This window comes from Thamnophis sirtalis, unplaced genomic scaffold, assembly GCF_051295495.1.
Source record: "Thamnophis sirtalis isolate CommonGarterSnake01/CBP01778 unplaced genomic scaffold, rThaSir2_p1.2 scaffold_2, whole genome shotgun sequence".
NCBI lineage: Eukaryota > Metazoa > Chordata > Lepidosauria > Squamata > Natricidae > Thamnophis > Thamnophis sirtalis.
Genome location: NW_028261382.1, coordinates 33,227,668 through 33,253,418, shown reverse-complemented (window position 1 = coordinate 33,253,418; position 25,751 = coordinate 33,227,668). Strand labels below are relative to the sequence as shown.

Below are 25,751 nucleotides of genomic sequence, written 5' to 3'. Positions count from 1 at the left end.
CTGAAATTGTTCCCTGGGAACCCTGGATCTGAAAACCAGCCAGACCCATCGAGTCTTTTGATAAGGAGACATGGACTGTGAGTGGACGTTTAAGGAAGGAAAGAAGCAAGAAGAGAATTTGGAAGTCCCATCGCCCTCACCCTGCAGCTGCCCATCACACACAAAGCGAGGGTATACTCCTCCTCCACCAGGCTGCTTTTCTTGCATCTTGTCCCATCAATGAATCGGTCCCCACGGCTCACCATGAAGTTCTTCCCAGCTGCCTGGCACATATATTGGCACAGATCATCTCCTGGAGGTAGAAGAAGACAACGGGGAATTCAAATAAGGCAGGAGCAGGAGGACGAGGAGAAAAGGCGGAGGAGGGGAAAGAGGGAGAAGAAGAAGGAGAAGAAATGGAGGAGGGGGAGGAGGCAGAGGAGGGGGAGGAAGAGGAGGAGGAAGAAGAAGAAGAAGAAGAAGTAGCAGAAGAAGATAAAGAAGAAGCAGAAGCAGAAGAAGAAGAGAAGAAGAAGAAGACAAAAAGAAGGAGAAGAAGAAGAAGTTGCTGCTACACCAGACCCAAGGCTTCTCCAATGCAATGTTCTGACCAAATCTGGTGGCACAGGAGGGGGAGGAAGAGGAGGAGGAGGAGGAGGAGGAGGAGGAGGAGGAGGAGGAGGAGGAGGAGGAAGAAGAAGAAGAAGAAGAAGAAGGAGAAGGAGAAGGAGAAGAAGCAAAAGCAGCAGCAGCAGCAGCAGCAGCAGAAGAAGAAGAAGAAGAAGAAGATAAAGAAGAAGAAGAAGAAATAGTAGTAGTAGTAGTAGTTGTTGTTGCTGTTACACCAGACCCAAGGCTTCTCCAATGCAATGTTCTGACCAAATCTGGTGGCACAGGATGGGGAGGAAGAGGAAGAGGAAGAGGAAGAAGAAGAAGAAGAAGAAGAAGATAAAGAAGAAAAGGAGAAGAAGAAGAAGAAGAAGATGCAGAAGAAGAAGAAGATAAAGAAGATAAAGAAGGAGGAGGAGGAGGAGGAGGAGGAGACAAAAAAGGAGAAGAAGAAGAAGTTGCTGCTACACCAGACCCAAGGCTTCTCCAATGCAATGTTCTGACCAAATCTGGTGGCACAGGACGGGGAGGAAGAGGAAGAAGAAGAAGAAGAAGATAAAGAAGAGAAGGAGAAGAAGAAGAAGAAGAAGAAGAAGAAGAAGAAGAAGAAGAAGAAGAAGAAGAAGAAGAAGCAGAAGAAGAAGAAGATAAAGAAGAAGGAGAAGAAGATAAAGAAGAAGGAGAAGAACAAGAAGAAGAAGACGACAAAAAAAAGTAGAAGAAGAAGAAGTTGCTGCTACACCAGACCCAAGGCTTCTCCAATGCAATGTTCTGACCAAATCTGGTGGCAACACTGAGCCATAACCTTCAACAGGCTCATGTCCTGCATGAATTCATCCAATCCCCTTTCACAGCCATCCAACCGTCACCACCTCTCATGGTACACGAATCTCAGTCTCTTCCCAGTCAAGTGGTCCTTGCCCTTTGAAAGGGGGACAAAACCTTCCCTCCTTTCTACCTTTCTCCAGGGTAAATGTGATTTTGAACCCTAGTTTGTCACCCCAAACAATTACCTTTGGCGTAGCTCGCTGCTGAAATCCACCTGTAGAAGGAAGGCAACTGCCGATGAAGGTAGAGTGGCTTCACGTTGGTGGCTGAACACTGCTCATCCATGAAGTCCATCTGGCTCTTCAGGCAGGGCTTCAGGAGGAGAGAAGTCAGAAGCTCAAGGCCACATTCTCACCGTTTCCTCTCCCCAAGAGAGAGTTGAACTTTGCTTTCGAGGGGTCAGGCCTCCCCGAGAACTTCAGGCAGGTTTTCCTGGCCCTTCCAAGTGGAGGCATCTAATGGTGGAACACCACGACTGCAAAATCTGCACTTGCCAAGATAGCATGAATGAGCGTGCAAACCAGCGGGGGGGGGGGGGGGGGGGTGTCAAGACTTCTCTCAAAGAGAACATTCAGATCTGAAGCCCACCTACCTGCAGATGGCAAATCTCGGCTTCCAAGGCTTCTCCCTGGCACGGTTGCCCACCGAAAGCGGGCCTGAAGGAAAGAAAAGGAACTTCTGAAGCGAGGTGTTCCTGACGTCTGGAACAGCTGTTTCTCCTCAAGATTTCATCATCATTTAATAATGCAGTGGTCATAAATGCGAAGGTTGTAAGAGGAGGAGGAGGAGGGAGGAAGGGAGAGAGGAGAGGAGAGGAAGGAGGAGGAGGAGGAAGAGGAGGAGGAGAAAAGAAGAAGAAAGGAGAAGGTTGAGAAGAAGAGGAAGACAAAGAGGAAGAAGAGGAAGAAGGAAGAGGAGGAGGAAAAGAGGAGAAAGAGGAGGAGGAGGAAGAAGAAGAAAGGAGAAGGTTGAGAAGAAGAGGAAGACAAAGAGGAAGAAGTGGAAGGAGTAGGAGGAGGAAGAAGAAGAAGAAGGGAGAAGGTTGAGAAGAAGAGGAAGACAAAGAGGAAGAAGTGGAAGGAGTAGGAGGAAGAAGAAGAAGAAGAAAGGAAAAGGTTGAGAAGAAGAGGAAGACAAAGAGGAAGAAGTGGAAGGAGTAGGAGGAGGAAGAAGAAGAAGAAGGGAGAAGGTTGAGAAGAAGAGGAAGACAAAGAGGAAGAAGAGGAAGGAGGAGGAGGAAAAGAGGAGGAGGAGGAAGAGGAAGAAGAAGAAAAAGAAGAAAGAAAGAAATAACAACCAGGAAAACTAATTTTAGAAAAAGGATGGAATAACTTTTAATTGAAATTGGTGGTAATGACAGCATCTCACCAGTCACTGATCTTCTTATCATTATCCTCTTTTAATTACCCCATAATCCCTTGCGTGGTGGAGTCTGGGCAACTGAATGGAGCAGAGTGTTTACTGGCCCGATGCCCTTCCTGTCACCATTGCGGAGTTAGATTCAGCAGATACTATTCTCATCATGCCCAGAGAGAGAAACATTGGGAAGATCAAGGAGGTCTTATTTACCGGGGTTGTTGCATTGTCGTTGCCTTGACCTGATCCCCCCTCCACAGCTCCTGGAACAGGAAGTGAAGGAGGTCCAGCTGGACCACTGCCCGTGAACCATGCTAACCGGAGACAAATCTTCTAAGGAGCTGCAGCGTCCTTTAGAACACCACTGGGGGAAGAGAGATCAGGAAAGAAGCACAGTTTACATGAAACAGCTTTACATTTCAAATTGCTTTATGCCTTTGCAGGAACATCTGGCAGGAGATAAGTTGTTTTTGACCTCGGCTTCCACAACCACGAAGCAGACTCCTTGTCCCGACAAAAAGCCCTTTTATTAAGTTACTGTGAATTCCTCTCATTCACATCCAGCAGTCTTTGGAGGGAGGATTTACGGTCACAGACCTTATCTGGCTTGGAGAGCTGCCAGGCCGATATCCGCACAACTTGGCAAGGAGTCTCGGAGAGTCGCGAACCAATGAAGTGAACTCATGGTCTCCTGCAAACTTCACTCCCCATTCGCTCCTCTTTTATTTCCTCTGGGAGGGGCCATTCACCATCCACCCATGGCTTTACTCCCGAGTCGACCTCTGTTCTTTAGCTGTTCCCTTCCTCTGGCAACTCTGGGCACACTGGGAACAGGCTCCAGCTGTTCTTCTGCCTCACTGATGTCTGACTCCGAAGGCAGCTGATAACCGGCATACAGCCCTGGCCCCCTCTCTGCCTCCAACCCAGAGCCCTCATCAGAGCCTTCCCCAGACTCCAGGACTGGCCCATCTTCCTCCCCAACCTCCTCACTGTCCGAATCTGCTGCCAGCTCTGCTGGTGGGTCAGAACAATAGTCAGATTTTCCGGGTCCGAAGCTGGCTGTGAGTTTGAGAAGCGCGTGATGACCCTCTCACCACCAAGAAAAATCTGATTTTACCTTGTTGATCCCACATTCGGTTCCATCCAGAAGCGGGACATGGAGCCGAGAGCAGGTGGATTGATCAGCCAAATTGGTGTGGCAGGAGAGAACTTGACACATGTCCTGGGAAAAACAGATGGGATGGGTCAGGGAAAGGGGAAAAGATGTTCGTGACTCAGAATAAATCTATTTCTGTGGCCTCCTTTATCCCAAAAAACTGTAATAACGCTGAAACAGAGAGACAAGGGTACAGTGTGTGTGTGTGTGTGTGTGTGTGTGTGTGTGTGTGTGTGTGTGTGTATATGTATGTGTGTGTGTGTGTGTGTGTATATATATATATATATATATATATATATATATATATATAGATATAGATATAGATATAGATATAGATATAGATATAGATATAGATATAGATATAGATATAGATATATAGATATAGATATAGATATATAGATATAGATATAGATATATAGATATAGATATATATGATATATGATATATGATATATATGATACATATATTCCCCTGGATGAATGCAGGAAAGGTTTAAGAGGGGAAAAAAATGCCCAGGACAAGTGAAAGAATCAGGGAAAGAAGAAGTTGACTCTGCAGAAACAGAAGATGAGATTGTTTTCTCAGTTTATCTTTTCTGGCGTTCTTTCTTTCCACTGTTTCTTTTTTTTTTAACTTTCTCCATCTAGCTTTCTCATCCTTGTCCGCAATTGGAGTTCTAAGAATGTGGCGGAAGATGCTCAAAGCTAGGATGGAAAAATTCACTGGGTGAAATTAGGCCATTCCCCCTGCCTGGACCAGCGTAGATTACAGGATTGTTATTGGGAATCATTGTTAAGAGAGTCATTTTGCAGAGTGAGATGAGGAAGGCAGGAAGGAGGGAAGGAAGGAAGAAGAAGAATTGACAGATGCTGAAATCAAGGAAGAAAGGAGAAGAAGTGAAAGATGCTGAAATCAAGGAAGGGGAAGGAAAGGGAAGGGAGGAAGGAAGGAAGGAAGGAAAAAAAGGAAGGAAGGAAGGAAGGAAGGAAGGAAGGAAGGAAGGAAGGAAGGAAGGAAGGAAGGAAGGGGGAAAATTGAAAGATGCTGAAATCAAGGAAGGAAGGAAGGAGAAGAATTTAAACATGCTGAAATCAAGGAAAGGGAAGGAAGGGGAAGAATGGAAAGATGCTGAAATCAAGGAAGTGAAAGGAAGGAAGGAAGGAAGGAAGGAAGGAAGGAAGGAAGGAAGGAAGGAAGGAAAGGGAAGAATTGAAAAATGCTGAAATCAAAGCAGGAAGGAAGGAGAAGAATTGAAAGATGCTGAAATCAAGGAAGGAAAGGAAGGAAGGAAGGAAGGAAGGAAGGAAGGAAGGAAGGAAGGAAGGAAGGGGAAGAATTGAAAGATGCTGAAATCAAGGTATGGAGGAAAGGAAGGCAGGCTGTTTGAATGAACCCTTGCCAGCCTTCTAAAGCCTCTTCTGCCTTCAGAGCAATGAAAGAAACAACAGTTTTACCTACCACCTCATAGCTGAAAGTGCAGGCCGAAGCCCCCGAACCGAAGGCAATTTTGCACTGCTCCTCTGCTCCAAAATACAGGCCAGGCTTTGCTTCCGGCAGGCTGCTCTGTAACGCAGGCAAATCATCCGTGCAGCTTGCTTGGCCTGTACTGGTAATAAACCGGAAGAAACTTAAGGTTGCTGGGTCAGTTGGGAAGAATAGAACAGACTGTTCTCAAGAATGGAGGTGGAGTTCCTTGGGGCTCCCTGAGCTGAGCTATTTTTCTGCAGACGTTTCCTGACCCACCTAGGTAACACCATCAGTGCTAGAAGGGAGTGGGGTTTGCAGAGAGGAGATGAAGATGAGGAGGAGGAGGAGGAGGATGATTATGGAATCCTTGGTCTGTGAACTTGATTGTTTTCTTGCAGACATTTCCTGACCCAACTAGGTAACACCATCAGTGCTAGAAGGGAGTGGGGTATAAGGAGGAGGAGGACTGTGGGATCTATGATGCTCTCTGAGCTTTGTTGTTTTCTTGCAGACGTTTCCTGACCCAACTAGGTAACACCATCAGTGCTAGAAGGGAGTGGGGTATAAGGAGGAGGAGGAGGAGGACTGTGGGATCTATGATGCTCTCTGAGCTTTGTTGTTTTCTTGCAGACGTTTCCTGACCCAACTAGGTAACACCATCAGTGCTAGAAGGGAGTGGGGTATAAGGAGGAGGAGGAGGAGGATTGTGGGATCTATGATGCTCTCTGAGCTTTGTTGTTTTCTTGCAGACGTTTCATGACCCAACTAGGTAACACCATCAGTGCTGGAATGTAGTGAAGTTTGCAGAGAGGAGGAGGAAGATGAAGATGAGGAGGAGGAGGAAGAGGAGGTGGAGGGGGATGATGAGGATAATTATGGAATCCTTGGTCTGTGAATTTGGTGGTTTTCTTGCAGACGTTTCATGACCCACCTAGGTAACACCATCAGTGCTAGAAGGGAGTGGGATTTGCAGAGAGGAGGAAGATGAAGATGAGGAGGAGGAGGAGGAGGATTATTATTATGGAATCCTTGGTCTGTGAACTTGATTGTTTTCTTGCAGACATTTCCTGACCCAACTAGGTAACACCATCAGTGCTAGAAGGGAGTGGGGTATAAGGAGGAGGAGGAGGACTGTGGGATCTATGATGCTCTCTGAGCTTGGTTGTTTTCTTGCAGATGTTTCCCTGATCCAACTAGGTAACATCCTCAGTGTTGGTGAGCGTGCCTTGCTCCCTTCTTATGTCTCGTAGCTCCCAACACACATTCTTAGCAAAAGAGAACTGATGGAAAGATCAGGAATCTTCTCCTGAATCTCTGCATTAGACGAGGATCCGAGGAAGAGAGAAAAAGCACAACCTTGGTCCTTTTACCTGACAAATGCCTGGAGCTGCTCCCTGCTACAGACCGACCACGTCAGATCCACGCTGTTGTGTCCCCCTTCGGAGCCCATAATGTGTCGGTCTCCCACACAGCGGTTCCCTTCCCCATCATGGTCAACCCCAAAGCTGTCGTCAAAAAACAGAATGGGAGGGGGAAAAAAAGAACCCAGAGATCAAGATTTTCCTACGGTTATACCCAAATCCCAACAGCTTGCCTCCAGAAGTTGTGAATGCCCCCAACACTGGAAGTCTTTAAGAAGACGTTGGATAGCCATTTGTCTGAAACGGTATAGGGCTTCCTGCCTAGGCCTGGGGTTGGACTAGAAGACCTCCAAGGTCCCCTTCCAACTCTGCTATTGTATTGTATTGAAAATCCCAGAATTGCCGCTGGGACAATTTCCCTACTGGGTGTTTTAATAACCAGCTCCTATTTACAATCACAATTTATTGTGTGTTTTGCTGGAAACTGTTTTTTATTCATTTATTTACTGATAACCTGGGGTTGCAAGAGTATTTATTGTATAGGGGAGGGGGAATGTCTGGACCAAATGCCATTTCTAATGTTGGATTTTCCCCCTTATGAGAAGGAGCCCCCTTGGGGAGTACTGTGAAGCCGTTACCATGGCAACTCCACTGCGCCGTACAGTAGAAGCCGATTTACAGCAGTACAGTAGAAGCCATTCAAAGGCACAACAGGCTGCATCTTAACAGAACCTGAGAGACGTTAGGGGTGTCTTACCCCCACAGTATTTGTTTCCAGAGAGTAAGTTATCTGTGTACCAAGTTTGGTTGAAATTGCTCGAGGCGTTCCAGAGTTATGCTGGAACATACATACACACACATCTGTATATAGATAGATAGATAGATAGATAATAGATAGATAGATAGATAGATAGATAGACAGACAGACAGACAGACAGACAGACAGACAGATGATAGAGATAGAGATAGAGATAGATAGATGGTAGATATATAGATAGAGATAGATAGATAGATAGATAGATAGATAGAGATAAGATAGATAGATAGATAGATAGATAGATAGATAGATAGATAGATAGATAGATAGATATAGATATAGATATAGATATAGATATAGATATAGATATAGATATAGAGAGATAGAGATAGAGATAGGTAGATAGGTAGGTAGATAGATAGATATAGATTAGATAGATAGATAGATAGATAGATAGATAGATAGACAGACAGACAGACAGACAGACAGACAGACAGACAGACAGATAGACAGACAGATGATAGATAGAGATAGATAGATGGTAGATATATAGATAGAGATAGAGAGATAGATAGATAGATAGAGATATAGATAGATATAGATAAGATAGATAGATAGATAGATAGATAGATAGATAGATAGATAGATAGATATAGATATATAGAGATAGAGATAGATAGATAGATAGATAGATAGATAGATAGATAGATAGATATAGATTAGATTAGATAGATAGATAGATAGATATAGATTAGATAGATAGATAGATAGATAGACAGACAGACAGATAGACAGACAGATGATAGATAGAGATAGAGATAGATAGATGGTAGATATATAGATAGAGATAGATAGATAGATAGATAGAGATATAGATAGATATAGATAAGATAGATAGATAGATAGATAGATATAGATATATAGAGATAGAGATATAGATAGATAGATAGATAGATAGATAGATAGATAGATAGATAGATATAGATTAGATAGATAGATAGATAGATAGATAGATAGATAGATAGATAGATAGATAGATAGATAGTTATAGATATAGATATAGATATAGATATAGATATAGATATAGAGAGATAGAGATAGAGATAGAGATAGGTAGATAGGTAGATAGGTAGATAGAGAGAGATAGACAGTTATAGATATAGATAGCTAGATATAGATATAGATATAGATCAGGGGTGGGTTTCTCGCCCCGTTCCAACTGGTTCGTTTGGAACGAGGCCGGCGGTGTCCTCAGGCACGCGCGCGGCGCACGCATGCGTACTAGCGTCTGTGCGATGCTTTAGCTGCTCCCGGAGGATCGCGCAGGCTCTGTATGCGTCCTGCGCATGCGTGGAAGCGCAGAATTCGTCAAAACTGGGTAAGGAGTGGGCCCGGGCGCGCGGGCGCGTGCGGGCGGGCCCTTCGCCGTTCCCGGAAGTTACTTACTTCCGGGTTGATCGACCAACCGGTTCGCAGGGACCGCCACGAACCGGTTGAAACCCACCCCTGATATAGATAGATAGATAGATAGATAGAGAGAGAGAGAGAGAGAGAGAGAGAGAGAGAGAGAGAGAGAGAGAGAGAGAGAGAGAGAGAGAGAGAGAGAGAGAGAGAGAGAGAGAGAGAGAGAGAGAGAGAGAGAGAGAGAGAGAGAGAGAGAGAGAGAAATAAATTCCAGACTCGTTCTGGTTCTCCTTGCCCACTGACCTGTGGGCAATCTCATGCGCAATGGTGATGCCCAAACCAAATCCGGTGTCTTCGGTGATGACGCAGCTCCAAGACGTTGAACAGGCTCCTCCCTTCGAGGTGACCCCACGCATCTGCTTATTTCCATCCGGGAGTTCTAGGTCAAATCTAGGCGGGAAAAGAAAGAAAGGAAAAAAATTGAGGGAAAGAAAAGAAACTAAGCTAGGCCCAGATTTCCACCAATTTCAGATTGCAGTTTCCAGAGTTACGGAAGTGACTCAAAAGGAAAACGACTTTGTCCCCAAATCTTTGCTCAGAAAATGGACAGTCACATGAGTGCAGGACGGTATAGATGACCTTCATTGTAGCCCGGTTGTTGAATACCTGATGTATGGTCACCATGACCGGGAGAAGGACCACTGGAACTTAGAATCCGAGTCATAAGTTCCCCCTAACTGACCAGTTGAAGTTTTGATGGATCGACCTGGATTCTGAGGGATCCAGTTGTAAGTTTGAAGACTACTGATGCTTCCCAATATTTCACACAAGGCATTATGGCTCTGGAGAATGGGATTCGTCTCCCCAGTGCTGAGCTTGTTGCCTCGCTAACCATTCCTCAAAATTAACAGTAATTACCGGCAAGATTGGCTAAAATGTATAAAAACAGACTGTCAAACGTTGGAAATGCAATCAATCACTAGGTTCATACTCTCATATGAGGTGGGCCTGCCCAAAAACTAAAACATTTCGGACACAAATACATACTTGATTGGAAAAAAGGATAAAGCGGCATATTGACCTGAAACCTGAGATATTTTTATTGAGCATTCTACCGGAAAAAATATGACAAAAAGACTATCTATCTGGTTTTACATATATTAACTGCAGCTAGAATTGTATTTGCGCAACAGTGGAAAAATGATGAAAGACCATCAGATGAAAGTGTAATTCAGAAAATGTTAGAATGCGCAGAAATGGACAGATTAACGCTCGTTATTAAGGATAAAGAAGAAACTGAATATTTTTTTGACGTGGGATGCGTTTTATCAATGATTAGACAACAGAAACAGAAGTTAGAAAAGAGGAGATATAAAAAAGAGGAAATGTTGATGATGAAGATGTTATGTACTATTGTAATTATATTGATATATAGCTCTATTATTTATAGTATTGTGATGAATAGTATAACAAATATTATAACAAATGGGGTTTGGTTGTTTAAAACCCAGATCTCACGCTGTTTGGTGGAAGTTCAAAGTAATATAAATAAAATAAATAAAACATGGGGGGAGGGAATGAAGGGTGATTACTTGGTTACGTAAAGAACGAGATCCGCGTGGTAAGGATCCAGGTCGTTCTCTGGGTTCATCTCCAGGCTCCATCGACAAACGCTATGGATCGAGCTTGTGATGTTGGTGGAGATCTGGATGCCTTCCTGGGAAGAGGAGACACGTTGACCCGCCAATTAGATCCCGATTCAAGGGGACACAATTTAAGGCTGAGATAGCAATAGCAATAGCAATAGCAGTTCGACTTATATACCGCTTCATAGGGCTTTCAGCCCTCTCTAAGCGGTTTACAGAGTCAGCATATCGCCCCCACAGTCTGGGTCCTCATTTTACCCACCTCGGAAGGATGGAAGGCTGAGTCAACCCTGAGCCGGTGAGATTTGAACCGCCGAACTGCAGCTAACAGTCAGCTGAAGTGGCTGCAGTACTGCACTCTAACCACTGCGCCATCTCGGCTCTTGATCCACACGATAGCAAACGACCTCGTCAGGGATGGGACTCCCACAACTTTAGGTGGTCAACTTTAAACTTCAGACCCACAAATTTGGATTGTCCAGACAGGTAGGTCTATTACCACGATGGCAAACCTAACACACATGGGCCAGAGGTGGCACGCAGAGCCCTCTCTCTGGGGACATGCACCGCCGCCAGCTGCTCTTCTGGTTTCCAACATGCCAGCCAGCTGGTCTTTGCGGGTTCCGGAGTGCTGGGAAATAGCCCAAAAAACAGCCTGAAAACGTAGGCCATTTTTCAGGCTACATTCAGGCTATTTTTGGGGTCGTTATTTGAGCTGTTTCAGGCAGAAATGGCCTGAAAAACAGCCCAAAAAAAGAGGCATTGGCACACTGGCCAGCTGATCTTCGGGTTTCCAGCGTGCGTTCCGGTTTGAGTACTGTGTGCCGAAAAGATTCGCCATCACTGATCTATTAGAAATAAAAAAGACCTAATCTTTTTCTCTCTGGACAGTCCAAATACTTTACGTGGCCTTGACAGTTAATATTTTATCTCTATCTGAAGAATACACACGGTGGACTATCTCCAGTCCCTTCCTGGGCTGGGTCACAAATTCCCAATTTCAGTTTCCTTTTTTTCTGGAGAATATGGAGGGGGGGAAATATCAATTTATCTCTCTCTCTTTTTACCTCAGGTTCTGTGAGGATAATCATTTTGATCAGATGAATCCTGAATTGGATACCAAGTGAGGGATCTCGAAGAAGTTCTGCTCCCTACGTAAGAGAAATATAGATATATAGATATATTCAGATGATTTGTAGTGAGAAATTCAGATTCTGAGATTAACACATTATTATTTGCAGAGAGAGAAAAAATGCAACTAGGGAGGGAAGGGAAGAGAGGGAGGGAAGAAGGAAGGAAGGAAGGAAAAAGGAGAAGGAGGAAGGGAAAAGAGGGAGAGAGGAAGGGAGGGAGGGAGGGAAGAAAAAGAGGGAGGGAGGAACAAAGAAAAAAGGAGAGGGGATGGAAGGAAGGAAGAAAGATAGGAAAGAGAAGAAGGAGGGAGGAATATAGGAAAGAGAAGAGGGAGGGAGGGAGGCAGGGGGGATGGAGGGAGGGACAAAGGAAAGAAGGAAAAAGAAGGGAGGGAAGGAAAAAGAGGAAGGGAGGAAGGAAAGAAAGAAAAGGAAGAATGGGGATGGAAGGAAGGAAGAAAGATAGGAAAGAGAAGAGGGAGGGAGGAATATAGGAAAGAAGAGGAAGGGAGAGAGGAAGGGAGGAAGGAAAGAAAGAAAGAAAAAGGACAGGGAGGGAAGAAGGAAGGAAGATAGGAAAAAGAAGAGAGGAGGGAGGGAGGAAGGAAAAAGGAGAACGAAGAAGGAAGGATGGATGGATGGAAGGAAGGAAGGAAGGAAGGAAGGAAGGAAGGAAGGAAGGAAGGAAGGAAGGAATTTCCCCGTGTGAAGCTCCAAAAGAACTCACAATGTTGAGGTTGGTGAGGATATACCTCTCTGTATCTTCTTTGTGGAACTGGTGAACATCTGGCCCTACCACCACTAAGAGCTCCAGATGTTTCACCTTCTCCTCAACCCCTCTGCGAATCCGGGAGGAAACTTTTCCATCTGCAACGGCACACAGAGATGACAGAACCACGAAGCACACACAAATCCCAAGTTGAAAGAAGTGGGAGAAGTTCCCACCCACACGGACAGGTTAAAGAAAAAGGCTGTCCTTTCGCTTCTCTCTCATTTGCAAGGGGGAAAAACAACCACTTACTGCTCTTTGCTGATGTCGAATCATCCTGCAGACTGCTGAAGACGATGTGGGGCCTGGGGAGATGGGGGTCCCCCAGCTGTTGTTGGTGTTGCTTTCTCACCGGTGTGATGTGAACCTTCTTGCCCCCAACACAGATAAAACCTTGCTAAGGGAAATAAGCAGAGGTGGGTTCCTGCCAGTTCGCACCAGTTCGGTAGAACCGGTTCGTCAAATCTACCGAACCGGTTAGAAGAGGTTCCACCAGTGGACCCGGAAAGCAGGCCACACCTACAGAAGAGGTTCCAAAAAATTTTGAAACCCACCACAGACACACACACACACATACACAGAGAGAGACTCACACAGAGAAAGAGAAAGAAAGGAAGAAAGAAAGAAAGAAAAAAAGAAAAAAAGAAAGAAAAAGTGAGAGAGAGATGAAAGAAAAAAAAGGAAAAAGGGACAGAGAGACAAAAGGAAGGAGAGAGAGAGAGAGAGAGAGAGAGAGAGAGAGAGAGAGAGAGAGAGAGAGAGAGAGAACACATGGCCGGCAAGCCACTCCCACAAGGTCACATGGCTGGCAAGCCACTCCCACAAAGGAGGCCACACCCACAGGGTAGATTCGAAAATTTTTTGAAACCCACCACTGGAAATAAGAGACCCTCAGTGTGCTAATAACCAGATTATGGCAAATAATATAAATCCTTCCATCCACCATCCTTCAGTTTAGAACTAAAGAATGAGAAGTCAAATGTTTTTAAGGGGGAAAACCCTCCAGGGAAACTCCAGTTGCCTTTTGGAAAAGCACCATGACTTGGATGATGGGGGAATCTGCACACATGCATATCCAACACACCTTCCTCCTCTTAATTGCACCACAACGACAATCTTGGGAAGTGGGTTCGATTGAGAGGGAACAACTGGCCCAAAATCACCCCACCAAATTTAGCTCGACACACTAAACCTTAAGTAAACTGACTTGAGTTGAATTGAACTGTTGTAATATATTTTGAAAGGCTCAGTGGATAAGACGCTGTCGATCAGGAAGGTTGGCAGTTCGGCAGTTTGAATCCCTAGCGCCGCGTAACGGAGTGAGCTCCCGTGACTTGTCCCAGCTTCTGCCAACTTAGCAGCTCGAAAGCACGTCAAAAATGCAAGTGGAAAAATAGGGACCACCTTTGGTGGAAAGGGAACAGCGTTCCGTGAGCCTTCGGTGTTGAGTCATGCCGGCCACATGACCATGGAGACATCTTCGGACAGCGCCGGCTCTTCGGCTTTGAAACGGAGATGAGCACTGCCCCCTAGAGTCGGGAACGACTAGCACATATGCGCAAGGGGAACCTTTACCTTTAATATATTTTGTACCCTGAACACACTGGGACTCTGGGAGGTTTTAATGGAACTCGGCACTTTTGCAGCCCAAAAGATCTTGAGATGTTACTCACCAGCTGTCCTTCACAATATGTCACACGGCCTTTTGCCCCCAGGGGTTTGAGTGGCTTCCCTCCAGCGTAGCAATTATGCCTTAAACGCCGTAGCACACTAGCTGAAGAGTTTAATCGTCGGGTGCTCACGAAAAACGATGGGGAGAGAGCTTGATCTTGAGAGAACTCTAAGGCAAAGTGATCTCCTGAAGAGTGGAAGGAACAATGCTGGACTTTACAAGATGTCTCTCTGTCTGCGCAGGAGCAAGTCAGAGACGTGAACTCAAATTCTGGCACTGAAAAAAACGAGAATAGAGATGCAGATATGTTGGTCCTGAACCAAATTTGGATTGAGTTTATATCTGGAATGTTGTGTTGTGTTGTGTTGTGTTGTGTTGTGTTGTGTTCTGTTCTATTCTAGTCTAGTCTAGTCTAGTCTAGTCTAGTCTAGTCTAATCTAGTCAAGTCTTTCATTCCATTCCATCGCATCACATTGCAACCCATCCCATCCCATCCCTTCCCTTCCCTTCCCTTTATTTTGTTCTGTTCTCTTCTACTCTATATTCTATTCTATTCTATATTTTATATTCTATTGTATTCTATATTCTATTCTATTCTACTGTACTCTACTATATTCTACTGTATTCTGCATTCTATTCTCTATTCTGCATTCTATTTTATTCTATTCTATTCTGTATTCTATTCTCTTGTATTATTCTATTCTAGTCTCTACTTTTTATTCTTTTCTATTCTATTTTCTATTCTTTTCTATTCTATTTTCTATTCTTTTCTATTCTATTTTCTATTCTTTTCTATTCTATTTTCTATTCTTTTCTATTCTATTTTCTATTCTTTCCTATTCTAATTTCTATTCTGATTTTTATTTTCTACTCCTTTCTATTCTGTTTTATTTTCTGTTCTGTTTTCTATTCTATTCTGCATTCTATTCTATTCCTATTCCTATTCCAATCTAAATATGGAATACAACTGGGCTAGACCCATATACTACTTGCCTCACTGCATCTCAAGCCTCATTAAAATCAGGGCAACAATCATTAAAACCGGTGCCAGACGTGGCATCTTCTTACCTTTGAGACTTGAATTAGTCCCGAAATAAGAGTAAATGTCGCGGGCTTCTAAACTATTCAGAAACGTCTATAAGGATAAAGCGGAAAAGGAAATCAATACCTCACAGATCAAGATCAAAAACTCCCAGACCACAGATCAAAAGATCATGGATCAAAGGACCACACATCAAAGAAGTCAGGAGTTCCACACTTCAAACCAGCAAGCAAGAGAGAGAGCTGAAAAGAGATATAGTTGAAAGTTTGCAGAGGTTCGATCCAAGATTGGACGTGGAAAAATTAATATGGGCTGCAAGGAAATTCAAGAAAACCCACTTGTGTCATTTACAGATTGCACTTTTTTTTTTCCCGGTTAGAGGTCAAGCTTACCTTGTGTGTTTCGGATGGCCAGCAAACCTTCAGTGTGAAAAACAACATCCAAAGACTCTTAGCCATGATTCACGAGCTGAAGCAAGCCACCTTACTGAGCAGGCAGGAAAAACACTGCTTTCTTTCGGCTTCTGCAAACAGGCAGCTGTGGGGCAGAAGGGCCCCACATTTAAAGAAATGTGACAAGCAATCAGGGGACAGTGTTTTTGCTAAAGGCGCCAGTGGGCAGAGGGCGAGCTTACGCAATATTTGCGGATCAGCAGCAACCAAATAATTGAGATGGAAACGAGTTTAAAAGGAGGAGTGGGAAGGTTTAAAAACTCTAGAACAGAAAGGATGGAAGAGGAGGGGAAAAAAATCTGCATGAGGTTCTTTCCCATGTTTATTTTTCCAGTAACAGCCTAATATCTCTAGAAAGCATGAAGAAGGCTGAGTTAATATCATTTAACGGATGAATATCATTTTTACTAACTTTTCTTTACTGTATAATTCTGGAAACTCCCCTACTGTTGGAGCCAAGCCATAAATATCCATTTCATAAAAAGTGGCTGATTCAAATCCAAGGGAAATGTATGATATTGACAAATGTGAAGAAACTGAAAAATTGGATCAGCTGGTCTAATATTTTTTTTGGGGGGGGAATTGTCTTGGTGGGAAGGAAGACACTTCCGTTTTAGCATCTCTCTAAATTTAGTGGCATAAAGACAAGACAAGGAAAGTGTCAAAATCATAAGTCAACTTTAAAATTATTTTTCCATTGAGCTCAACTCTTGATCACTCATGACCAGAATCATGGTGAATTTTTTTGGGCAAGGTGATGTTAACGAAAAGTCATTGCCTGGTTCCAAAATGTGGTTTAAATTCCTTCTCCAGCTAGCCAATACTCTGGAATTTTCTGGTGATCTCCTATCTAACTCCTAACTTTTAAAAAAGCAACCAAGATTAGCTAGAAACTCTTTTAGCTGGACCACCAACAGCAAGCCACTAGTAGTCCCAACATTGTAGGGTCCTTGATGCTCTCTGAGCTTGGTGGCTTTCTTGCAGACGTTTCATTACCCAACTAGGTAACATCATCAGTTGCAGCACGATAAAACGCCTGCAAGAAAACCACCAAACTCAGAGAGCACCGGACAGTTCAACCCTGAGCTACCAATATTCTCTTCTACAAGTAATTCCATAATCCCCTGCTTAAAATGTGGCCAAGCCAACCTTTCCACTTTCTGCCCAAAATACCCTGAATTGGCTGCTGTCCTATCCATGTCCTATCCAAAGCATTCTATCCTATCCTATATTCTATTCTATTCAAATTCTATTCTATATTCTCTTTTACATTCTATTCTATTCGAATTCTATTCTATTCACTTCTATATTCTATTCTCTCTTCTCTTCTCATTTCTATTCTATTCTATTCTATTCTATTCTATTCTATTTTCTCTTCTCTACTCTATTCCATGATCCCACTCTATTCCATTCTGATGAATGTTGCCTACCGGTAGGAACCGAAGTCACCGGCCCCGCGCTTCCTGCCGGCGCCACCTGGGGGAAGGACCCACTTCCGGTTTCGGTTTAATCAGCTCGGCTGCAGCCACGTGGGGTGCTGCATTAGGGGCGGCTTCGCTGCAGGGACGGCGGGGGAAGCCGGAGGATCTTTTCGTCCGCCCAGGAAGTAATTTATGGAGTTTGGGAGCCAGGTGAGCGGTTTATAAAGAAGAGACAAGCTCTCTCTAAGTCACGCTTAGCCATGTCTGGGCAAGTTCTTGCAGTTGCATTTAATATAACCAGCTATCCTTAGCAAAGTAATAGCATTGCCCTGCTAATAAAAGAGGTGGAAGGGACCTTGGAGGTCTTCTAGTCCAACCCTCTGCTCAAGCAGAAGACCTTATGCCATTCCAGATAAATGACAGATAATAATAACGGAATAAGAGCTGGAAGGGACCTTGGAGGTCTTCTAGTCCAACCCCCTGCTCAAGCAGGAGACCCTATGCCATTCCAGACAAATAATAACAGAATAAGAATAATCCCTAGAGTTACAGAACGGAGTGAGCTCCTGTTCCTTGTCCCAGCTTCTGTTAACCTAGCAATTCGAAAGCATTTAAAAATGCAAGTAGAAAAATAGGGACCACCTTTGGTGGGAAGGGAACAGCGTTCCACGCACCTTCAGCGTTGAGTCATGCCGGCCACATGACCACGGAGATGTCTTCGGACAGCGCTGGCTCTTCAGCCTTGAAATGGAGATGTGTGCCACACCCCTAGAGTCGGGAACAACTAGCATATATGTGCCAGGGGGACCTTAGGTGCCGGAAGGGAAGAAAGAACCTGTTTTCTGGCCACTAAAGTGAAGTACCTTGGGTGGTGGTGTTTTTTTTTTAAAGTATTCCCGGTGGTTTTCTCTCTACTGTACAAATGATAAAAGGTGAATCTCTGTGTTTTCAGTCCTAGCATTTGTGGTCAAAGCTGAATGACCGTCTCGCATTAGAAATGACCAAAACGAAGAAGAAGGAATCCCCGTCCCCAACAGATAACTGTACAACTAAACCAGAAAACCTTAAGAATCAGCACAGAAAGAAGAAGAAGAAAAAGATATTTTGGAAAAAGATCAACCAAGTAGAGAAGAGAGCAGCCAAAGAATCCAAAGCAGTGGTAGACTTGCCTCCAAGAACCTCTGAGGAAGTTTCATCAAATTGGAAAGCCCTGCAAAAGGTATATTTGGACTTTTGGGGGGGGGTTATTTAATGGTAGAAAGGAATAGAATGTCAGATGCTGGGTGTGACAATCACGTTAATTTCTTTGATTAATCATATAAAAGGATGGAAAATACGAGATAAGTGTTGTTCACCAACTTAGTAAACAAAGGTTAGACATCCTACGATCCTTTGCTAACATTTCAGGTCAAGTCAAGTTAATAATTTCAGGCTAGAATTTTACCCAAACGCTCACAAATGCAAGAAGAGATTAAAAAGCTTGCTTCTTGGATTTCATTAAAAAAAAAACATGTTTAGGAGGTATTATGGTGACAAAATTACAATCCTCTTAAACTGAAGTTGGTTGGAATCTCCAGCAGGGTATTCTAAATTCGAGACCGGGCTGAAAAAGTCATATTAAGCTGGTTTTAGTTCAGGAAACTAGGTAAATCCAACGAGTTTATGGTTTATATCATCTTGGTGTCATCTGCACCTCTATAACTGTCTAGTTTGGCTCTGCAACCCAACAAGGCAGACACAGACTTCAGAGGATAATTAGAACTGCAGAAAAAACATTGGCTGCCAACCTGCCTTCCATGGAGGACCTGTAACACTGCAGGAGTCAAAAGGAGGGCTGGGAAAATATCTACAGACCCCTCGCATCCTGGACATCAATTGTTTCAACTCCTATCCTCAAAACGATGCTATAGAGCACTGCACACCGAGACAACTAGACACAAGGACAGTTTTTTCCTGAACGCCATCACTCTGCTAAACAAATAATCCCCTCAACACTGTCAAACTATTCACTAAGGCTGCATTACTATTACTATTAATCTTCTCATCGTTCCTATCATCCAATTCCTCCCACTTATGACTGCGACTTTGTTGCCTGTATCCTTACAATTTATATTGATTGTTTCCTAGTATGATTTGATTGCTTATTTGTACCCTACGAATATCATTAAGTGTTGTACCTTACGATTTTTGATGGATGTATATTTCTTTTATGTACACTGAGAGCTTATGCACCAAAGACAGATTCTTTGTGTGTCCAATCACACTTGGCCAATGAAGAATTCTAGTCTAGTTTAGTCTAGTCTATAACAAATGTGCAAATCTGGTTTAGTATGCTGTGCAAATCCAACCTGAAAATTGAATGCATGGTTTTTTTTGGTTTCTGTTTAGCTTCTGCAACAAAAGGCCAACCATTTGAATTCTGCTGTTACTGCTCCCGAAACGTATTCCAAGAAAAAGCACTCTGTCGAGGATGGAAAAACTGTTCCACCCACATCGGGACCAAATGGAATTGGGAAGAAGCTGACATCAAAAGCTCCGGTTCGAAGTTTGAGTCCCACAGGTGTCACGAGATCGAAAAAGTCCACTCAAGTGAGGAATCCACAACGGGTTCAAGAAACTGGCAAAGAGCAGAGAAGGCTCCAGGTGGGCATCGGAGAGAAGAAGCAAGGAGATATTAAACATAAGAGAAGGAAACAGGATGCGCCAGTTGAAACAACACCAGTGGAGTAAGTCTAATGGGCTTTGGGGGTTCTGACACAGCTCCCCAAACACGCAAACAGACCCGGCTAAAAGTTTCTCTCTCACTGCAGGATAACAAGTCCAGTTGCCCAGGAGATGAATAGTTGTCTGCCACATCTATTCTTCTCCACGCCCCCTGCCTTTTATCTTCAGAGCTAGGGTGGGACTTTGCTAGCAGCAGTGGCTCTTCTGTCCCAAGGACCGGCCCATAGATTTCCACTGCTCTCCTCTCCTCTGCCACATCTATTCATCTCCACTTCCTGCCTTTTATCCCCAGAGATAGGGTGGGGCTTTGCTAGCAGCAGTGGCCCTTCTGTCCCAAGGACCGGCCCATAGATTTCCACTGCTCTCCTCTCCTCTGCCACAGCTATTCATCTCCACTTCCTGCCTTTTATTGCCAGAGCTAGGGTGGGGCTTTGCTAGCAGCAGGGGCTCTTCCGTCCCAAGGATCAGCCCATAGATTTCCACTCCTCTCCTCTCCTCTTCCTTCGGTGCATCCTTGGTTCAGGCATTGGACCCAGCTGTTCCTCCTCTTCCTCATCAGCCACCTCCAGACCTGGGGGCTGTTGACTCTCCATCTGAGGGCTGACGGACGGCCCAGGCTCCTTCTCTGTCTCTCTCTCTCTCTCTGCCAGCTCCATTCCCTCTTTCCCCTCGGAGCTCTCAGGTTGCCTTGATGCTGAGCCTGACTCCCATGCCTCCTCCTACTCTGATAATATTCTCCAACACAGATTAGGCAGAGCAGCTCAGGCCTAACCCCAAGTACCTGCAGGTCGTCCTAGACATACGACCACAATTGAGCCCCCAGATTTCTGTTGCTAAGCAAGACAGTTGCTAAGAGAGTTCCCCCCCCCCATTTTAAGGAGCTTTGTTGCCACGGTTGTTTAAGTGAGCCTTGAATTATTTCACAGTGGGGTAACTTAGTCCTTGTCTTCCCCTCATTCCTGACTTCCTTTGGCTTTGTAGCATCTGGTTTGACGATGTGGATCCAGACGATATCGAGGCAGCCTTGGGTCCAGAAGCCGCCAAAGTAGCCCGGGAGAATCTGGGCATCCGAAACGAGACAACCCAGCAGGCGCCTGAACCTGAACTAGTGAAAGAACATGCCTTTGAAGGGTAATTAGGGTTATATAGAATCAGAGGGTTGAACGCTGGGGGGGTTGTTATGACCGAGGCTTCCCGAGAGCATGAAAAAACTCCTTGTCCCGACAAAAAACCCTTTTGTTAATTTGCTGTGGATTCTGCTCATTCACATCCAGCAAAGTCTTTGGAGGGAGGATTTACGGTCACAGAACTTATCTGTCTTGGAGAGCTGCCAGGCCAATATCTGCTGAACTTGGCAAGGAGTCTCGGAGAGTCACGAACCAATTAAGTGAACTTATGGTCTCCTGCAAACTCCACTCCCCTTTCGCTCCTCTTTTACTTCCTCTGGGAGGGGCCATTCACCGTCCATCTGTGGCCTTACTCCCAAGTCGACCCCTGTTCTTTAGCTCTTCGTCTGGCAACTCTGCCCATGCGCACACTGGGAACAGGCTCCAACTGATCTTCTGCCTCACTGATCTCCAACTCAGAAGGCAGCTGATAACCGGCATACGGCCCTGGCCCCCTCTCTGCCTTCGACACGGAGCCCTCCTCAGAGCCTTCCCCAGACTCCAGGACTGGCCCATCTTCCTCCCCAACCTCCTCACTCTCCGACTCTGCAGCCAGCTCTGCTGCCCACTGGCGGGCCACAGCAGGAGTTTTATTGTGGGGGGGCCTTAGACTTAATGACCGCAACGGAGCCCCAAAATTCCTGGTGTCAAGCGAGTCGTTTTTTAAGGGACCTTTGCCCAGCTTCACCACTTTCCTTGTCACCGTTGTTAAGTGAAGCATTGCAGTTGTTCAGTCGGTAGCAAACTTGTGAAGTGAATCTGCCTTCCCCCCGCTGACTTGGCTTTCCAGAAGGGGGGAATCCTGTGACCACAGGGTATTGCAACCGTTGTGCGTGTGATCCACTAGAGCAAGGATCTGAATTTTGATCACGTGGGAGGCTGAAGTGTGAAAAGAAATGGCCATGGGTCACTTTTTCCAGCGCCGTCGTAACTTCGATCACTTAAATGAACTGTTGTAAGTCGAGAACTAGCAGCAGAGGGCGGTCGTTCTGCGTTTCCTTCCAGGCCTCACTTCAACCGTCGAGTGTTTAAACTCTTTTTTTTCTTCCTGGCAGGCTAACCAAAGCAGTGGCTGTAGACTGTGAGATGGTAGGGGTGGGGCCCACCGGTGAAGACAGCATCCTGGCCCGCGTCTCGGTTGTGAATTTATTCGGCAAATGCGTTTACGACAAGTACGTCAAGCCTTTGGAAAAAGTGACGGACTACAGGACTCCAGTTAGCGGGATTCGGCCTGATCACTTAAAAGCAGGTAAGGAAGCTGGGGGATTCTGTGGCCAAGACGCTGAGCTTGTCGATCAGAAAGGTTCGGCGGTTCGAATCCCTAGCGCTGCGTAACGGAGGGAGCTCCTGTTACTTTTCCCAGCTTCTGCCAACCTAGCAGTTCGAAAGCACATTAAAAAATGCAAGTAGATAAATAGGAACCACCTTTGGTGGGAAGGGAACAGCGTTCCGGGCGCCTTCAGCGTTGAGTCATGCTGGCCACATGACCACGGAGATGTCTTCAGACAGCGCTGGCTCTTCGGCTTTGAAACGGAGATGAGCACCACCCCCTAGAGGCAGGAACGACTAGCACAGATGTGTGAATCTTTAAGGAAGCTGGTTGATGGTGGTTTGAACTTTTATGTCTTGGTTGCTGCACCCGGCTGAATCAAACTGCGGTTTATTGTGCATCTAGTATTGTCCTGTTACCTTTCAGCCAGGTTTTCTTTAAACATGGTTTGTGGAATAAGGCCTCATCTCAAAAGGCTTGGACAACCCTTTTATAGTATAAATGCACTAAATGAAAAAAAATAAAAATTCTCTGCAACATTGTGTTGTTTCTTTTTGATTTTAGGGGAGGATTTCAAAACTGTCCAGAAAGAAGTAGCTGACATCCTAAAGGGTAGGATCTTAGTTGGACATGCACTTCACAACGACTTAAAGGTAACTACGGGCTGTAGTTATAAACTTTACTTGCCTTTGTTTCAAACTGTGTTTCCACAGCGTAGCTTGCTTTTCTGATTTATCTTTTCTTTCTCATTTGCGGGAAGAAATGTGGGTGTGTGGGTGGTGTGTGGAGGGAGATGGACGGATGGACAGACAGACAGGTGGATGGACAGGTGGATGGGATGGATGGACGGATGGAATAGATAGGTAGGTAGGTGGACGGACAGATGGAATGGATGGATGGACAGAAGGAATGGATGGATGGAATGGATAGATGGATGGATGGACAGAATGGATAGATAGGTAGGTAGGTAGCCGGATGGACGGACAGATGGAATGGATGGATGGATGGATAGATGGATGGATGGATGGATAGATAGATGGGTGGACAGACAGAAGAAATGGATGGAATGGATGGATGGATGGACGGAATGGATAGATAGGTAGGTAGATAGAGGGATGGACAGACAGAAGGAATGGATGGATGGAATGGATAGATGGATGGATGGACAGAATGGATAGATAGGTAGGTAGATGGATGGACGGACAGATGGAATGGATCGATGGACGGGATGAATGGATGGACAGAATGGATAGATGGAAGGATGATGGATGATGGATGTACGGAGTAGATGGATAGATAGATAGACAGGTAGATGGTGGACGGACAGATTGGAATGGATGGATGGATAGGTGGGATGGATGGATGGACGGACGGAATGGATAGGTAAGACAGACAGACAGTAGGTAGATGGCTCGATGGACAGACGGAATGGATGGGATGGATGGATGGATGGATGGAATGGATAGATGGATGGACGGACAGAATAAGTAATTATGCCAATGGGGTCTCCCCCCCCCCCCCTTTAATTTATTTTCCAGATTCTACTTCTTGACCATCCCAAAAAGAAAATCCGGGACACACAAAGATACAAACCTTTCAAAAAGCAGGTCCAGGTGAGAAGAGATTCCTTTTTTTGACTTCAAAGGAAACAAATTCTATACAGAGACAACTGGCGGTTTTACAAGCTGTTTCACTTACCTACCTACTTGCGTCATAGCTGTGTTATTAATTTAATCACTGTAATAGCAATAGCAGTTAGACATATACCGCTTCATGGGGCTTTCAGCCCTCTCTAAGCGGTTTACAGAGTCAGCATATCGCCCCCACAGTCTGGGTCCTCATTTCACCCACCTTGGAAGGATGGAAGGCTGAGTCAACCCTGAGCCGGTGAGATTTGAACCGCTGAACTGCAAATAAAGTCAGCTGAAGTGGCCTGCAGTACTGCACCCTAACCACTGCGCCACCTCAGCTATTTTTCTTCGTCTGCAGAAATTCACTTAACGGCTGTGGCAAGAAAGGGGGAAGAATGGGGGAAAGATGCACTTAGCAAATGTCTCGCTTAATGACAGAAATGTGAGGCTCAATTGCGGCCGTAAACCGGGGGACTGCCAGCACAGGACATTCAAGCGTTCAAGTTCTCTCTGATCTTTCCTGTTTCCTCAGAGCCTGAGACCCTCCCTCAAACTGCTGTGCGAGAAACTTCTCAACGTAAAAGTGCAAACGTCAGAACACAATTCGGTAAGTGATTCGAACCCAGGTCCCGGTGGATAGATCCGGGAGGCTAGCAGAATGATGTGGGAAAGAGACCAGGGGTGGGGAGGTCTCGCTCAGTCGATAGTGTTCCGACCGAGGCTTCCCAAGAGCATGAAGCAAACTCCTGGTCCTGACAAAAAAAAACTTTTATTAATTGACTGTGAATTCTGCTCATTCACCTCCAGCAAAGTCTTTCAAGGGAGGATTTACAGTCACAGGCCTTATCTGGCTTGGAGAGCTGCCAGGCCGATATCTGCAGAACTTGGCAAGGAGTCTCAGAGAGTCACGAACCAATGAAGCGAAGTAATTGCCTCCTGCAAACTCCACTCCCCTTTCGCTCCTCTTTTATTCCCTCTGGGAGGGGCCATTCATCGTCCACCTGTGGCCTTACTCCCAAGTCGACCCCTGTTCTTTAGCTGCTCCCTTCGTCTGGCCACTGTGCGCATGAGCACACTGGGATCAGGCACCAGCTGTTCTTCTGCCTCACTGATGTCTGACTCCGAAGGCAGCTGATAACTGTCAGACGGCCCTGGCCCCCTCTCTGCCTCCGACACAGAGCCCTCACCAGAGCCTTCCCCAGACTCCAGGACTGGCCCATCTTCCTCCCCAACCTCCTCACTGTCCGAATCTGCTGCCAGCTCTGTTGGCGGGCCACAATAATTAGACCCGGGAGGCTAGTAAAATGATGGGGGGAAACGTTCTGCCCCATTGAGATTTGGGGGGGGGGGTCATGGGGGTGAGGTCTGGCTGCTGCAGAAGTTTTTAAAAACAGATGCGAGGTTGGTATCTCCGGAGCTTTAGCCTTAACGCCTTCATAGCCTTTCTTCTTCGGACCAACTCCAAAGCAGCACAAATTTTGCATTTCACTCCCTGCTTCTCTCCCTCTCTCTCTCTCAGGTCCAAGATGCTCAAGCCGCCATGCGACTTTACACTTTGGTGAAAAAACAGTGGGAGGCATCTCTGAAAGAAACCCCCAAAGTTAAGAAAAATTAAATCTGGACCATTTTGACGTCCGGCTGTGTGTTGTTGTTTGATCTGGCAGATCAAACGTTTTGCCCGATCCATTCTGCCGCTCTTCTTTCGGCCCTACATTGGATATCGGAGAGAAATGAATTGGGGATGGGGGCTTTACTTCCATCAGAAGATGGAGGAGGTGGTGTAGGGTTTCCTGCCTAAGCAAGGGGGGGTTGGACTAGAAGACCTCCAAGGTCCCTTCCCACTCTGTTGTTCTATTCTAAGATGAAGCTTCCCATGCGGTCGGTCATGGATTTGGGAAACTGCTGAAT

The 25,751-nt window shown here is 45.3% G+C and overlaps 2 protein-coding genes across 2 annotated transcripts in view; one reads left to right on the top strand and one right to left on the bottom strand.

The window, feature by feature from the left end:
* The window catches only part of ADAMTS13 (ADAM metallopeptidase with thrombospondin type 1 motif 13), a 38,719-nt gene extending 25,857 nt beyond the window's left edge, over positions 1-12,862 (bottom strand). The window contains exons 1-12 of the mRNA XM_087704687.1: positions 12,718-12,862; positions 12,424-12,563; positions 11,631-11,714; positions 10,510-10,634; positions 9,221-9,367; positions 6,766-6,900; positions 5,387-5,534; positions 3,890-3,994; positions 2,986-3,136; positions 2,009-2,091; positions 1,602-1,728; positions 141-292 (exon numbers count right to left, since the gene is read on the bottom strand). Coding sequence (XP_087560813.1) covers positions 141-292; positions 1,602-1,728; positions 2,009-2,091; positions 2,986-3,136; positions 3,890-3,994; positions 5,387-5,534; positions 6,766-6,900; positions 9,221-9,367; positions 10,510-10,634; positions 11,631-11,654 — 1,197 coding nt within the window. The 5' untranslated portion in view covers positions 11,655-11,714; positions 12,424-12,563; positions 12,718-12,862. The remainder of the gene's footprint in view (positions 1-140; positions 293-1,601; positions 1,729-2,008; positions 2,092-2,985; positions 3,137-3,889; positions 3,995-5,386; positions 5,535-6,765; positions 6,901-9,220; positions 9,368-10,509; positions 10,635-11,630; positions 11,715-12,423; positions 12,564-12,717) is intronic.
* Positions 12,863-18,007: 5,145 nt separating this feature from the next.
* On the top strand, positions 18,008-25,474 carry REXO4 (RNA exonuclease 4). The gene is made up of 8 exons (XM_087704686.1): positions 18,008-18,271; positions 19,441-19,778; positions 20,758-20,907; positions 21,998-22,191; positions 22,777-22,865; positions 23,751-23,825; positions 24,376-24,450; positions 25,363-25,474. Exons 1-8 carry the CDS (start codon positions 18,050-18,052, stop codon positions 25,456-25,458), a joined length of 1,239 nt encoding a protein of 412 aa, XP_087560812.1. The 5' UTR covers positions 18,008-18,049; the 3' UTR covers positions 25,459-25,474.
* The last annotated feature ends 277 nt before the right edge of the window (positions 25,475-25,751 follow it).